At 41.7% G+C, this 16,426-nt stretch overlaps 2 protein-coding genes across 5 annotated transcripts in view; one reads left to right on the top strand and one right to left on the bottom strand.

Moving 5' to 3' along the window:
• synj1 (synaptojanin 1) overlaps nucleotides 1-16,426 on the bottom strand; it is an 82,212-nt gene that overhangs the window by 22,308 nt on the left and 43,478 nt on the right. For all 4 annotated transcript variants that reach the window (XM_062046754.1, XM_062046756.1, XM_062046755.1 and 1 more), the window contains exons 13-22: nucleotides 14,443-14,466; nucleotides 13,984-14,175; nucleotides 13,067-13,151; nucleotides 12,861-13,001; nucleotides 12,577-12,769; nucleotides 9,562-9,720; nucleotides 9,336-9,492; nucleotides 9,150-9,264; nucleotides 5,247-5,459; nucleotides 5,101-5,179 (exon numbers count right to left, since the gene is read on the bottom strand). In XM_062046754.1, coding sequence (XP_061902738.1) covers nucleotides 5,101-5,179; nucleotides 5,247-5,459; nucleotides 9,150-9,264; nucleotides 9,336-9,492; nucleotides 9,562-9,720; nucleotides 12,577-12,769; nucleotides 12,861-13,001; nucleotides 13,067-13,151; nucleotides 13,984-14,175; nucleotides 14,443-14,466 — 1,358 coding nt within the window. The remainder of the gene's footprint in view (nucleotides 1-5,100; nucleotides 5,180-5,246; nucleotides 5,460-9,149; nucleotides 9,265-9,335; nucleotides 9,493-9,561; nucleotides 9,721-12,576; nucleotides 12,770-12,860; nucleotides 13,002-13,066; nucleotides 13,152-13,983; nucleotides 14,176-14,442; nucleotides 14,467-16,426) is intronic.
• LOC133649540 (uncharacterized) lies at nucleotides 1,689-2,849 on the top strand. The gene is made up of 2 exons (XM_062046130.1): nucleotides 1,689-2,669; nucleotides 2,738-2,849. The coding sequence occupies exon 1, from the start codon at nucleotides 1,760-1,762 to the stop codon at nucleotides 2,447-2,449; it is 690 nt and encodes a 229-aa protein (XP_061902114.1). The 5' UTR covers nucleotides 1,689-1,759; the 3' UTR covers nucleotides 2,450-2,669; nucleotides 2,738-2,849.

Here is a 16,426-nt window from a genome sequence, read left to right as displayed (position 1 = left end):
TGGTCTCTATGATCCACTCGGCCTCGTGGCTCCTGCAAAGCAGAGGGGAGCCATCCTCATCCGAAGAGCTTTTCAAGAAGCAAAAGTCATGTACTGCATAGAAGACACCTGGGATGCCGCCTTGTCCAAAGGACTCAGAGAAGATGCCATAAAGCTCCTAGAAGACTATGCAGAGCTGAGCCAACTCAGATTCACCAGACCCCTGACACCACCAAATCCACGTGCAAAACCAAGTGGCATCACCTTCTCTGATGGCAGTGAGCACGCATATGGCGCTGTGCTGTACCTACGCTGGAGCTGCAGCCATGGTGTTGTTGTGAGGCTAGTTGAATCTAAGGCCAAGCTGACCCCTCTCAACCACAAGGGTGACCCTGTGAAGGCGGAGATGTGTGGAGCAGTCTTTGCCGCCCGGTTGAAGAACTACTTCCAGAGACACTGCCGAATCGATGTTGAGAAGTGGTACCATCTCGTCGACAGTCAGACCGTCCTAGGCGCAATCCAGCGGGAGAGTTATGGTTACCAGACCTTCTTTGCCAACCGAGTCGGCGAGATCCAAAGCAGCACAAATGTCCAAGACTGGTGGTGGATTCCAGGGCCCGAGAACATTGCAGATATCATAACCAGAGGGGCCAGTCCAAATGACTTAACTGAGGAATCCGAGTGGCAGTCAGGTCCAAAGTTCCTTCGACTTCCTGAAAGTGAGTGGCCGAAGAAATCAGCCAAAGACGTCGCCGCACAAGCAAGAGACAATATCACAAAAATACAGAAGAAAACATTTGTCGCCGTACTCACCCGAAGTCAACAGAAAGCACAGGACCCAAAAAGAGTCCAAGAAACAGAGTCCAGATTCAGAAGACCACCTGCAGCAGCAGCAGTCCAAAAGCTACTGGACGAAAGGCGCTTCAGCAATCTAAGACGGCTGGTCGGGACAATAGTATGGACTTGGAGAGCAGTAAAGAAATTCCTGTGCCCCGGCGATAAAGAAAAGTGGGAGGCAGTACCTTCATCTGGTGTCATCACTGTGAACGAAAGAGAAGATGTGTTCAGAGACCTATGCTTGGCAGCACAGAAGGGCGTACACTTTCCAAACACAACAACAGACAGACTGGTTGTTTACAAGGACCAAACAAGCGGACTCCTGATGTGTGGTGGCAGGATCCAGACCTTCAGAGAAGACCACAGAGCTGTTCCCCTGCTACCGTTCCAGGCCTGGATCTCCACCCTCCTAGCCCGGGAAGCACACAGTGAGGGACATGAAGGAGTGGCAGGAACTACACTGCGGATGCGAAAGAAAGCATGGGTCATCAAAGGAAGAATTATTGCCCAAAAAGTTGTTGACAAGTGTGTCGTGTGCAAGAAAGCAAAAGCAAAGACCTGCCAGCAAATAATGGGAAACTTGCCTGAGGAGAGATCGAATCCGGCTGCACCATTTCAATTCACATCTGTCGACCTGTTCGGACCGTACCAAGTGAAGGATGATGTCAAGAGGAGGGTGAGCATGAAAGTATGGGGCGTGCTCTTCTGCTGCATGTCCAGCCGAGCCATCCATGTCGAACTGGCAAACACGCTAACAACGGAGAGCTTTCTACTTGCTTACCAGAGGTTCACTTCTGTCCGAGGCCATCCTCAGAAGATCTGGTCCGATCCAGGTACGAACTTTATTGGAGCAAAACCTGTCCTTGAAGAGATGTACAGTTACCTGAGACGACAAAACAAAGGATCACTAGAAGAATATGCTGCCAGGAATGGGACCGACTGGATGTGGAGAATCCTTCCAGCCGATTCACCTCACCGAAACGGTGCCGCCGAAGCTGCTGTCAAGATCACCAAAAGAGCTCTACAAAGCCTTGGTAGAGGAGAAGGCCTTGCCTTCAGTGAATTCCTGACTGTACTCAAGCTGGCCGCCAACCTTGCCAACGAAAGGCCTATCGACGCTAGAGTCCAGTGCCGTGAGGACGGCATCCAATACATCACTCCAAACACCCTGTTGCTTGGTCGAGCCACACAAAGTGGAGATTTCAAAACATTCGACTACACAACTTACCCCTTCAAAAGGCTGCAAGAGATTCAAATGCAAGTCAGCTACTTTTGGAAGTCCTGGAGCCAACTCGCAGGTCCAAACCTGTTCATCCGCAGTAAATGGCATACTGCTGAAAGAAATGCTGCCATTGGAGACATAGTGTGGCTCTGCGACCAAAATGCACTGAGGGGTCAGTTCAAGCTAGCAAGAGTTGTCAGTGTGAACGCAGATCCCAAAGGCATTGTCCGAGATGTCCACGTGAAAGTCTCTCCAAGTGGGTGCGTTCAGGTGAAGACTCCAAACCCTGTCGTTAAAGAGTCCAGGTCTAAGGAGAAGGACTTCCAGGGCACCATACTGCATCGAGACGTCCGACGCCTTGTCGTCCTCATCCCGGCGGAGGATCAGGTCAGGGGAGACCAGCTCGCCTGAGAGGTGCGATCTTTCCAGGTTACACTGCAAAGATCGAGTGGGAGGTGTTGCGGCGATCTGCCTGGAGGTGCGGCTGAAGGTGTGTGTGTGACAGCGGCTGTGCTGCTGCATGCGCGTCACAGCAGAAGCGCTGCATGCGTGTCACAGCAGAAGCGCTGCATGCGCGTCACAGCAGAAGCGCTGCTCCGCGGCGCGCCTCACCAGGTGCGCTCTCCAGCAGGTGAGCGCAATCAGACTGATGAGCAGCGCAGACAGGACAAAGCAAACAAATGCACCCGTTTCACTCAGTGTGCAGGACGGAGCTGAGAGCAGCAGAGACAGAGACGATCACTAAAACCACGAAAGCACTTCACAAACGCATGGGAAAAAGGACTCAAACCAAACGGACTACCGGTTTTTCATCTTCCAAGATTCCAGTTAATAAACTGAAATACGAGTGAAATCCTGAGCCTCATCGAGTCCTTCCTTTTCAAGTGTGGGAAGCCATGTCGTTATAAATACACCTGACATATATACTATCATATATACTATCATCATAATACAGTCATCACACAAGATAATCACATTGAATTATTTACATTATTTACAATCAGGGGTGTGGAGGGGGCGGGGGTGTAGGATATGGACATCAAGTAGTGGAGAGAGAGAGAGAGAGAGAGAGAGAGAGAGAGAGAGAGAGAGAGAGAGAGAGAGAGAGAGAGAGATCAGAAGGCATAGGAAAAAGTATCTGCATTTGATTGTTTACATTTGATTATTATCAATCCGGGGAGGGTGTTAGTTTAGGGTTGTAGCTGCCTGGAGGTGAACTTTTATTGCGGTTTTGAATGAGGATAGAGATGCCCTTTCTTTTATACCTGTTGGGAGCGCATTCCACATTGATAGTGATCACAGAGACAGGTTGTTTTTGTGTTACTGTATATTTTTGTTTTTCTGAAAAATCCCACTTAATATATTTTGGGTAACAGCAGTCAATATTTATTTTTTTTATTTTTTTTAGGGGGGTAACAGTCAATATTTATTTATTTATTTTAAAAATTTTTTCTTATAAAATAAAAGTGAGCTTTTGTCAAACCAAATATTGTTTTTTTCCATATACAACAACCTATCTGGATTCGATAAGAGAATCGATAAGGAATCGGTTCGATAAGAGGATTCGATAATTGGCTCGAACTCGATAATTCCTTATCAAACATCATCCCTACTCATACATTTTACTTTTTGAAACCGATACCGATAATTTCCGATATTACATTTTAAAGCATATTATAGGACATCTCTACTTTTAACTTAACCTACAAAACAAAAGCTTTATGGCAACAGATAGATCTAAATCAGGGGTCAGCAACCTTTTTGAAAGCAAGAGCTACTTCTTGGGTAGTGATTAATGCGAAGGGCTACCAGTTTGATACACACTTCAATAAATTGCTAGAAATAGCCAATTTGCTCAATTTACCATTAACTCTATGTTATTATTAATAATTAATGATATTTACACTTAATTGAACGGTTTAAAAGAGGAGAAAACACGAAAAAAAATGACAATTCAATTTTGAAACATAGTTTATCTTCAATTTCGACTCTTTAAAATTCAAAATTCAACCGAAAAAAAGAAGAGAAAAACTAGCTAATTCAAATCTTTTTGGAAAAAATTTAAAAAATAATTTATGGAACATCATTAGTAATTTTTCCTGATTAAGATTAATTTTACAATTTTGATGACATGTTTTAAATAGGTTAAAATCCAATCTGCACTTTGTTAGAATATATAACAAATTGGACCAAGCTATATTTCTAACAAATCATTATTTCTTCTAGATTTTCCAGAACAAAAATTTTAAAAGAAATTCAAAATACTTTGAAATAAGATTTAAATTTGATTCTACAGATTTTCTAGATTTGCCAGAATAATTTTTTTGAATTTTAATCATAATAAGTTTGAAGAAATATTTCACAAATATTCTTCGTTGAAAAAACAGAAGCTAAATTGAAGAATTAAATTAAAATGTATTTATTATTCTTTACAATTAAAAAAAATAAAATTACTTGAGCATTGATTTAAATTGTTAGAAGAGGAAGGAATTTAAAAGGTAAAAAGGTATACGTGTTTAAAAATCCTAAAATAATTTTTAAGGTTGTATTTTTTCTCTAAAATTGTCTTTCTGAAAGTTATAAGAAGCAAAGTAAAAAAAAAAAAGAATTTATTTAAACAAGTGAAGACCAAGTCTTTAAAATATTTTCTTGGATTTTCAAATTCTATTTGAGTTTTGTCTCTCTTAGAATTAAAAATGTCGGGCAAAGCGAGACCAGCTTGCTAGTAAATAAATACAATTTAAAAAATAGAGGCAGCTCACTGGTAAGTGCTGCTATTTGAGCTATTTTTAGAACAGGCCGGCGGGCTACTCATCTGGTCCTTACGGGCTACCTGGTGCCCGCGGGCACCGCGTTGGTGACCCCTGATCTAAAGTATTTAAGTGTTGAAAGTTAGAAACAAAATTAATATATGGCTTACTTTTATGTATATATTTTATTGGTTTTGACGGTAAAAAAATATCAAAATGGTCCCCCGCATTCTTTCAGTGTAAGGGGCCCTCAGTATAAAAAGTTTGGAGACCCCTGTTCTGCTCCAAGTGTTCATATTCTAAGGGACTTACCGTTGATGCGCTCAGAGACAGAGCAGCAAGAGCAGAGTAACCCTCCAGGAAGGTCACCCACATCTTCTCCTCCACAAACCTGCAGCAAAAGAATATCAAGTCATGTGAGCGATCACATGTCTCGTGTCACAGGAAGCCGCGCTCACCTGATGAGGATCACTTCGCCAAAGTGAGCAAACTTGTCCAGGAGCTCGTCGATGAGCGGGTCGTCAAAGTAGTCGTCGGGTCCGGAGGAGCACAGAGACACCAGGATGGTGCCGTCTGGAGGACCCTGCAGGGCGATGACGTCTTTGTAGACCTGGTGCCGGGCCTCCGGGTCCACCTCCAGGATGTCCACGTCCATGACGGCGACCACGGGCCTGGACACACACAATTTACTCAATCTTGTGGACACTGTTGCGTTTGACCAGATGTTCCTCCAAGTGGGATGTAAAACGCTGGTCAGTCCCAAGTTCCTTAATGACATATAAACTGAACTCAAAGGTACCACCAAGCACAGAATAGGTATTTTGTAATTTATTGTCAAATATTTGAGAATAGAGACCAGCCTCGAACAACACATCCAAATGCGTAGCCCAAGTTGATCTGGCATTCCAAAGGCAAAAGCAACTCTTTTCACACAAAGAAAGCCCCCATCTCCCCCCCCCTCCTCTCAACACTGATAACAAGAGAGACTTGGGGGTTGTGTTCACATTCCTGATGGTTTACGACCCTGTCTAAACAGGCAATCTGAAGACAAAGAGAAACTGGTATACAGAGTATACATGGAAAAATATGAGCTGATTCAAACATGATTATGAATAAAGAAATAACTCTTGAACATATGCATTATCCACAACACTTAAAGGGGAACTGCACTTTTTTGGGGGGAGGGAATTCAGCCTATCGTTCACAATCACTACGAGAGACAAGAAGACACATTTTTTTGCATTCTAACATGTAATAGACGGCTCATTCTAGGTGGTTAGCAGCATTGTTATTGTAAGAGCGACCACTGGACTATTTTTTATAGCGTAGTAACACGTCGACGTGCTACGGTGTTAGTCTTAAGAGCTAACTACGGCAGGAGATAAGCTAGCTTCTACGACAACACAAAACACGTTTGAGTGATAGGACAGCAATCTGTACTGAGTGAAAAACATGAACAATCATATTACAGTATCTGTAAAGTATTATTTCATGTTTTGTTTGTACTCAGCTAGCCGGGCAGTGTATGTAGTGTAGTTGTAATAACACACATGACATGCTGTGTGTATCATGATCAATATAAAAGTGACTCACTCGATGGACAGTGGTGCGTTTTTTCCCGTTTATTTGGGCAAGCACTCCATTTATGTCGAAATAACATGGCTTCAAGTTACACATTTTTGCAGCTTTGAGTCACTTTCTCCCCACTCTCTCGGCTTCCGTCTGCTCCAACGTCTCACCCTTCCTTTGTTCTGGCTTCTAGAAGCAGTAGTTTATCCCGAGTATATTCAGCTTCAATAAGAAGGTTGTGAATCCTCATTTGTCCAAAAATAGTCGTCTTTGTTGTATGTTATCAAAGTCTGCTATGATTAGAGTACACACTCGCCTTTGTTTCAGGAAGTAGGAACACATTTGTTGCCAGAAGTCGGAAGTGCGCTGCTATGAAAACGGAAATAAATGCGCCGACAAATTAGTTCCAGCATTGATTAAAATGACCAAAATACGTCAAATATTGACCATATTACATATTGTTATGAAGGTGTCTGTTATTACATTATATATATATATATACTTGCAGTGTGTATATTGTACATATTACATATTGTTATGAAGGTGTCTGTTACTACATTATATATATACTTGCAGTGTGTATATTGTACATATTACATATTGTTATGAAGGTGTCTGTTACTACATGATATATATACTTGCAGTGTGTATATTGTACATATTACATATTGTTATGAAGGTGTCTGTTACTACATGATATATATACTTGCAGTGTGTATATTGTACATATTACATATTGTTATGAAGGTGTCTGTTACTACATGATATATATACTTGCAGTGTGTATATTGTACATATTACATATTGTTATGAAGGTGTCTGTTACTAACCTTTCTTCATTACAACTGTTAGTCACTCACTGGAATGAGTAGAATTGGTTATTGTGTACTGTGTTGGACTGGATGTTTATTTTGCACATTTTAAAAGCAATACTTAATGTTTACAGTGCTCCAGAATATTTAGATTGGCACTTTTTTGTATTGGATGTTTATCTTTATTTTTGCACATTTTAGCAAATAAGCAATACTTTCACTTTTGTTGAAATGTTTACACTGTTGTTACAGAATATTTCGCTTTGCACTTTTTTGTATTGGATGTTGATCTTTATTTTTGCACATTTTAAAGCAAAATAAGCAATACTTTTACTTTTGAAATGCTTATACTATTGCAGAATATTAAGATTTGCACTGGATGTTGACTTTTATATTTGCACATTAAAAAGCAAATAAGCTACTTTTAATTTTGTTGAATGTTAAAAGTTTTAAATGTTTACATTGCTTCAGAATATTTAGTCATGTTGTTGTCAATGTTGACTGAGTGGCCATACTTCTTTTTTTTTGTAAATAAAAGCCATGCCTTTTGAAAAAACGGGCCTACATTTATTTTTTCATCTTCATTTTGAATAAAAAAATAATCGGTAAAAGGAAAAATAATCTATAGATGAATCGGAAAAAATAATCTATAGATTAACCGATTAATCGAAAAAAATAATCTATAGATTAATCGATAGAAAAATAATCGTTAGGTGCAGCCTTAAACAACAGGCAAGTCCTCTCGTTCAACCCTTTTTCGATTACGCATGCACCTCCTGGTACCCTAGCACCTCCAAAACCCTCAAATCTAAACTCCAAACATCTCAGAACAAGCTAGTCAGGTTACTTCTAGACCTCCACCCCAGATCCCACCTCACTCCTACCCACTTCTCTAAAGTGGGCTGGCTCAAGGTGGAGGACAGAGTAAAACAACTTGCACTGAGCCTGGTCTATAAAATCCGCTACACCTCCCTGATAGCGAAGTACATGTCAAACTACTTCCTTAACGTAAAGGACCGCCATAACCACAACACCAGGGGGAGCTCCACTAACCACGTTAAACCCAGATTCCCAACTAACAAAGGTCTTAGCTCATTCTCTTTCTATGCCACATCAATGTGGAATGCGCTCCCAACAGGTATAAAAGAAAGGGCATCTCTATCCTCCTTCAAAACCGCAATAAAAGTTCACCTCCAGGCAGCTACAACCCTAAACTAACACCCTCCCCGGATTGCTAATAATCAAATGTAAACAATCAAATGCAGATACTTTTTCTTTTTCTTATGCCTTCTGATCTCTCTCTCTCTCTCTCTCTCTCTCTCTCTCTCTATGTCCACTACTTGATGTCCATACCCCCCCACCTTCCACACCCCTGATTGTAAATAATTCAATGTGATTATCTTGTGTGATGACTGTATTATGATGATAGTATATATGATAGTATATATCTGTATCATGAATCAATTTAAGTGGACCCCGACTTAAACAAGTTGAAAAACTTATTGGGGTGTTACCATTTAGTGGTCAATTGTACGGAATATGTACTTCACTGTGCAACCTACTAATAAAAGTCTCAATCAATCCTGCTAGGAAAAGGCACTGAAGCATGGCTATGCAAAACAAAAGTAAAACGGAACTGGCTACAAAGTAATCAAAAACCGAATGCTGGACGACAGCAAAAACTTACAGCGTGTGGAGCAGGGAGACGGCGTCGTACGTGACACGACAATCAAAAATGTCCCCACAGAGAAGGATAGCGTGCGCACAACTGAAATAGTCTTGATTGCGGAAACAAAGCAGGTGCGGGCGATAGCACTCGAAGGAAGGCGTGACGCTGCTACAGGAGGACGCCAACAAAACAGGAAGGGTCACCAAATTAACAGCGCGAGACAGGAATCAACAACAAACTGGTGGAGTTTCATTTTTTACCCTTTTCTGCTGGTGGTGTGTATGTGCCTTTGTTTAAAAACACTGGCTGACCTGTGGTCTGAGGTCTTCAGCTCCGCCCTGCCGTAGTACTTCAGGGTCCCGGGGCTCCAGTGGTGTTCCAGGTCGGCCTCGCTCTCCGCCGCTCCGACCACGTTCATCTCCTCCGCTGCACACGTCGGCAAAGCACGTTAAAAGTCAGTCAAGACAACGGAAGAGAGTCGCCGTGTTTGCCCGGACCTGTTTTGTCAAAGTTCCACTTTCTTCTGGTCCAGAGGATGCGGTCGGTCCAGGCTGGCGTGCGGCACTTCTCGCTGGTGTCGTAGTCCTCGGAGAAGAGGTCGTACTTGTACGTCGGCGCAAAGTCCAACTTGCCCTCGGTGAATCCTCGGAACACCTGACGGGAGAGAAGCGTCCCCGTCAGCACTCGGCCGCGTTAACCGAGTCGAGGCGGGCGGCGTCGTACCGAACCGGCGTTCTTCTGGTCGAAGAGCTGGTCGCCAGCGGTGAGAGCGTCCCAGTTCTTCTGCTTGATCAGCTCTTTCACGTCCTCGTTGGGCAGGTTGATGCGGTAGTTGAAGTCGCCGCACCAGAAGACGTAGTCGTGCGAGTAGAGCAGGCGACCCTGGTGGGAAAGACGCTCATTTTTAACCCACACAACAAAGACCCACAAATCAACGGATGCCAGCGCCATTTTGGTAGTTTTCACCTTCAAAACCAGTACGATATATAGATTATTTTTTTGAAGAACTAGAGAATGAAGTTTTGATGGAAATGTTGTGTGAATGCTGACGAGGCAAAGCCGAACTCAAAAGCCAACAGGTAGCATGCTGGCCAGAGTGACAAGAAATATGAACAAAATGAGCTACAAAAGCTAGCATGCTAACAGTTTGCATTGTCGAAACACGAAAATATATGGTAAATTAGCTAAAAAAAATATATATATATATCAAAATATATTACTCTGAGGTGTGTACCGCAATTTATTTTTTGTAAATGCTAGCCTGCTAAATGTTAGCATGCATCGAGTACCAAAATATATTACTCTGAGGTGTGTACCTTAAAAATGTGTTTAAAATGCTAGCCTGCTAAATGTTAGCATGCATCAAGTACCAAAATATATTACTCTGAGGTGTGTACCTTAAAAATGTGTTTAAAATGCTAGCCTGCTAAATGTTAGCATGCATCCAGTACCAAAATATATTACTCTGAGGTGTGTACCTTAAAAATGTGTTTAAAATGCTAGCCTGCTAAATGTTAGCATGCATCCAGTACCAAAATATATTACTCTGAGGTGTGTACCGCAATTTATTTTTTGTAAATGCTAGCCTGCTAAATGTTAGCATGCATCGAGTACCAAAATATATTACTCTGAGGTGTGTACCTTAAAAATGTGTTTAAAATGCTAGCCTGCTAAATGTTAGCATGCATCAAGTACCAAAATATATTACTCTGAGGTGTGTACCTTAAAAATGTGTTTAAAATGCTAGCCTGCTAAATGTTAGCATGCATCCAGTACCAAAATATATTACTCTGAGGTGTGTACCGCAATTTATTTTTTGTAAATGCTAGCCTGCTAAATGTTAGCATGCATCAAGTACCAACATTTATTACTCTGAGGTGTGTACCTTAAAAATGTGTTTAAAATGCTAGCCAGATAACATTAGCATGCATCCAGTACCAAAATATATTACTCTGAGGCAGACCTGGGCATTCTGCGGCCCGCGGGCCACATCCGGCCCTTTGTGCGTCCCTGTCCGGCCCGCGTGAGGCCAATTATAAATTACAAAATAAATTTTAAAAAGTATCTATGTCGAGTGTGCAATACAACGGTGCTGCTTTTGTTTTGAAAATCGTTATTTGTATTACTTCCGTGTGGACGTATGCGTGATTGTGAGTGAATGTGAAGAACTGCAATTACAAAATAAAGTTGAAAAAACATCTATGTCCTGCGCGCAATACAACTGTGCTGCTTTTATTTTGAAAAGTATTATTTATGGGCGTGTGTCCGTGTGTAACCTGCGAGTGAAGGTGCACATGCAGCGACAAGTGATGCACGGTTTACACCCGAGACGCTAAAAAGAGAAAAGTTGACGAGGAATGGCGTGTTTTCAACAAGACATGGACTGCCAAGCAACGTTCCCTCTAAGGTGCGCGCCTGCGCAATTGCGCACTGCTCAAGCGTCCGCTGCGCGCAGCAAATATATGCCGCGCACCAAATCAAATCCCATCTGAATTCTAAACAAAATAAACATATTTATTGTGTGTAATTTTGCAATGCAACTTTGAGTGACAGTGACAACAAGCGGCCCTAACGGTGTTCGTCAACACCGTTCAATTATTGTAACGTCTATCGAGATGCTTCGAGGACAGGAATTATATCGATCATTTTATTGAGCAAAACTGTTTATATTCGGCCATAACCACACCAAAAACATAAGTAAAACACTTCTATCTGTAAAAACTAGTCATTTTCTGCCGTACAAAGCAGGCCAAAAGCAACTTGTCATCTGTCACCAACACGCATAGCACTAAACCACTGGTGCGTTTATGGCCACACAAAAAGTCGGACAACTCAAACACCACACAAAGTTACACTATGACTCCTCAGTCATACGTGTGCTTATTTTACTGTCATTTATTATTAATGTTAATTTATTTATATCAGTCATGGAATGCTGTTACACACACTATGTTGAAGTATTACTATTATTATTAATTATTATTATTATTATTATTATTTATCTTACGGTATATATCAAAAATAATATTGAACAAAATTTAATTGAAATATTGTCGGTGTGGCCCTCCAGCAGTGCTCGGGTTGCTCATGCGGCCCCCGGTAAAAATTAATTGCCCACCCCTGCTCTGAGGTGTGTACCTTAAAAATGTGTTTAAAATGCTAGCCTGATAATGTTAGCATGCATCCAGTACCAAAATATATTACTCTGAGGTGTGTACCGCAAATAAAATATTAAAAATACTAGCCTGCTAAATGTTAGCATGCATTAAGTCAACATTTATTACTCTGAGGGGTAGGGGGGGTGTATATTGTAGCGTCCCGGAAGAGTTAGTGCTGCAAGGGGTTCTGGGTATTTGTTGTGTTGTGTTTATGTTGTGTTACGGTGCGGATGTTCTCCCGAAATGTGTTTGTCGTTCTTGTTTGGTGTGGGTTCACAGTGTGGCGCATATTTGTAACAGTGTTAAAGTTGTTTATACGGTCACCCTCAGTGTGACCTGTATGGCTGTTGACCAAGTTTGCCTTGCATTCGCTTGTGTGTGTGAAAAGCCGTAGATATTATGTGACAAAGGCAGTGCCTTTAAGGTTTATTGGCGCTCTGTACTTCTCCCTACGTCCGCGTACACGGCGGCGTTTTAAAAAGTCATACATTTTACTTTTTGAAACAGATACCGATCATTTCCGATATTACATTTTAAAGCATTTATCGGCCGATGATATCCAATTTTTTTTCAATCTTACCATGGGGAAGCTGAGTCTGCGCGTGATCTCGTTGTAGTCGTCGTTCCTCTCCTTGACCTGCGACTGTCCCGCCGCAAAGTGGGAGCACACGAAGCACACGCTGGTGGTGTGGAAGAGCAGGCGGATGGCCACGCCCCCTTTGTTGCCCGTAGCCCCGCCCATTCCCGTTTTCACCGTGTCCACGGCGACGTCCCTGGACGACAGCCAAAAAAAAAAAAAGACAACAACTGGAAAAACGGGCCGGCGAGGCGTCGTCTCTTTAAAGGGGGCGCGAGGAGGAGTACCTGATGAAGGGCGCATGTTGCGGGCGGACGAAGACAAACAAGCACACGCCCACCAGCTGCTCCGAGGCCAGCAGCACGTACTTGTGATCCCGGGAGATGTTTTTCTGCAGCTCGGCGGCCCATAACTTCTGGTTGGTGGTGCTGCGAGAGCAAACGCGTGCTGAAGACGACGCTACGTGCGCGACAGGGTGATGTCTCGCACTTACCTGGCACTGACAATGTTTCCAGCGTTCAGCTCAACCATTTCCTCGAACCCGATGGCAAAGATATCGACAGGGTTCGCTTTGCTATCTGGAAAGAGGAGAGGAGAATCGGACACGGATAAGTACGCTGACAGGGGGACAGCTAGCATACTTCTAAGAAGGCGCCAAAGTAACGTGATCCATGATTATTACGATAAAAGTATGAAATTGGCAAAAATGCTATCTTAAAATGTTACCATGCTAGCATTAGTTAACATTAGCATGCTAACAGGGAAACAGCTAGCATACTTCTAAGAAGGCGCCAAGTAACAAAATCCATGATTATTACGATAAAAGTATGAAATTGGCAAAGATGCTATCTTAAAATGTTACCATGCTAGCATGTTAGCATTAGTTAAGAACGTTGATAAAAAGCTTTTATTCTTAAGTTTGAGAGTAGGACTAAATTTCGCAAATTCTCAGGACTTAAGTGTAAAATGGCACTCTAAGAAGCTTGATAAGTACGGCCTACTACTACAAGCATATTATTTACCAGCAACATAAAGTGAAACAGGTGTCCTGCCACAGTCAGTAACAAATATACAGTAGTGGTGGTAGATAGACACAAAGCTTCATCAAACATCTGATCCACTGAACAAAGAGCTCCAAAAATCTTGATCCTACACTTCTCTTTTGTAAAGTAAATGTGAACAGCCTATATGGGCATCTACATCAACTATATGATTTGCCTGAGAAGCTGGACAGGACACAAAAACACAAAAAAACAAAAAAAAACAACTATTTTTTGTGGCGGCCTTAATTCTTTCGTGGCGGGCCGCCACAAATAAATGAATGTGTGGGAAACACTGCCTAAAACATCAGCATGCTAACATCTGATTGAAATGGTTGAAGACCCGGCCATTAGGGCAAAACCCACACACCTTGAAACTCGGGGACTCCCGCGATCTTGGGCGCGTCCAGCAGCCAATCGTTGAGAGTCTGGTTGCGGAAGGCGATGCTGCGGAACTGTTTCCCGCCGTTGACGTTCCAGGTGCCGACGCACACGCGGATCTGTTTGGGCCGCGTGTACTTGTGGAAGTTCTGACACATTCCCAGCAGCACCCTGGGGGAGGCTGTGGGAGAACACCAAGAAGTGAGGACACTTTTGCAAAAAGACGTATGGTTGTTTTTTCCCCGGTGAGGCGGTGAAGGGATAAAGCATGACGTCACGAACACACCACATGCACTTTACACTAGAATAAGGAACATTGGCAATGGTTCACTTCTGAATTAACTTCCCATACGCCATTGGAAGTGCAGAAGCTGGAACCATTGACTGGGACACAAATGAGGGGGGCGGGGGGGATGAAAGGCTCCGCCCCCCTGATCAGTTACTGTACCTGATTGCAAGACGGGCTCAGTGACTTAAGAGTGCGGGCGTGGAGAGAAGGAAGAGAAGGGGCACGTTAGATCACAGTAGGACAAGACACCTGAGCAGACATGTTGTGTCCCGCCTGCAGACAAAAAGCAGGGGGAAGCATTTTGCCGACTCAATGTGTCCCCAAAAGACAACAGACGGGCGTGGAAAGAAGGGGAGAATTGCTGTGGAATTAAAAAAAAAAAAGACTATTTGTTACGACGCAGGCTTTGTACCACAGCAAGTTTTTAGTTGTGATGACACGGGACATTTCTGGAAAAATATGCCAAAGTAGACTGCTCCTCCGATGTTAATGTAGTGGATTTGACTTTTTAAAAATGTTTATTATTGTAGCAACTCGGTTGTTAAAGTTAAGGATTTTTGTGATTGCCGATCGTTTGTGAGGGCACCCAAGGGACTTCTGTGTGCATTGGCAGCACAGCGCATACAGGACAGTTTAGCTTCTTGTTAATTAAGAGAACGTTGATTCATCCCCCGCTTGTTATGTTTGATAAACATTACATCAGTACTTTATATTCTGATCAAACCTCTAAAATACAGACTTTAGTCGAAACTGGAACCCATTATTCATATTTACATTGTTTATGAAAAAATGTGATTCACTATACACACTTTTCTATTTACGAACAATGTTCAAGAACCTATTAAGTTCTAAATCGAGGTTCCACTGTACTTAAAAACTTTTACATTCTGGTCAAACCTTCTCTAAAATACAGACTTTAGTCGAAGCTTCAACCCATTATTCATATTTACATTGTGTATGTAGAAAACTGTTTTACTATACACACTTCCCTATTAACAAACCCTGCCCAAGAACCAATTGGGTTCGTAAATCGAAGTTCCACTGTACTTAAAAACCTTTATATTGTGTTTTAAACCTTCTCCAGAATACAGACTTTAGTCGACGCTGGAACCTATTATTCATACTTACATTGTTTAAGAAGAAATGTGTTTCACTGTACAAACTTTTCCATGTACGATCCCCGTTCAAGAACCAATTAAGTTTGTAAATCAAGGTTCCACTGTGCTTAAAAACCTTTATATTCCGTACAAACCTTTTCTAAAATACAGACTTTAGTCGAGGCTGCAACCCATTATTAATATTTACATTGTGTATGTAGAAAACTGCTTTACTATACACACTTCTCTATTTACAAACCCTTCCCAAGAACCAATTGGGTTCGTAAATCGAGGTTCCACTGTACTTAAAAATTGTTGTATTGTGTTTTAAACCTTTTTCCAAAATACAGACTTTTGTGAAAACTGGAACCTATTATTCATATTTACATTGATTAAGAAGAAATGTGATTCACTGTACAACCTTTTCCAAGTACAAACCCTGCCCAAGAACCAATTAAGTTCGTAAATCGAGGTTCCACTGTACTTAAAAACCTTTAGATTGTGTTCAAACCTTTTCTAAAATACAGACTTTAGTCGAGGCTGCAACCCATTATTCATATTTACATTGTGTATGTAGAAAACTGCTTTACTATACACACTTCTCTATTTACAAACCCTGCTCAAGAACCAATTGGGTTCGTAAATCGAAGTTCCACTGTACTTAAAAATTGTTATATTGTGTTTTAAACCTTTTTCCAAAATACAGACTTTTGTCAAAACTGGAACCTATTAGTCATATTTACATTGATTAAGATTAAATGTGATTCACTGTACAAACTTTTCCATGTACAAACCCTGCCCAAGAACCAATTAAGTTTGTAAATCAAGGTTCCACTGTTCTTAAAAACCTTTATATTCTGTACAAACCTTTTCTAAAATACAGACTTTAGTCGAGACAGCAATCTATTATTCATATTTACATTGTGTATGTATAAATTAGCTTCACTAGACAAACTTCTCTATTTACAAACCCTGCTCAAGAACCTATTGGGTTCGTAAATCGAGGCTCCACTGTACTTAAAAATTGTTATATTGTGTTTTAAACC

This window comes from Entelurus aequoreus, linkage group LG05 (genome assembly GCF_033978785.1).
Source record: "Entelurus aequoreus isolate RoL-2023_Sb linkage group LG05, RoL_Eaeq_v1.1, whole genome shotgun sequence".
Taxonomy (NCBI): Eukaryota; Metazoa; Chordata; class Actinopteri; order Syngnathiformes; family Syngnathidae; genus Entelurus; species Entelurus aequoreus.
The sequence above is the reverse complement of the archived record's forward strand: the minus strand, read 5'-3'. Positions and strand labels throughout refer to the sequence as shown.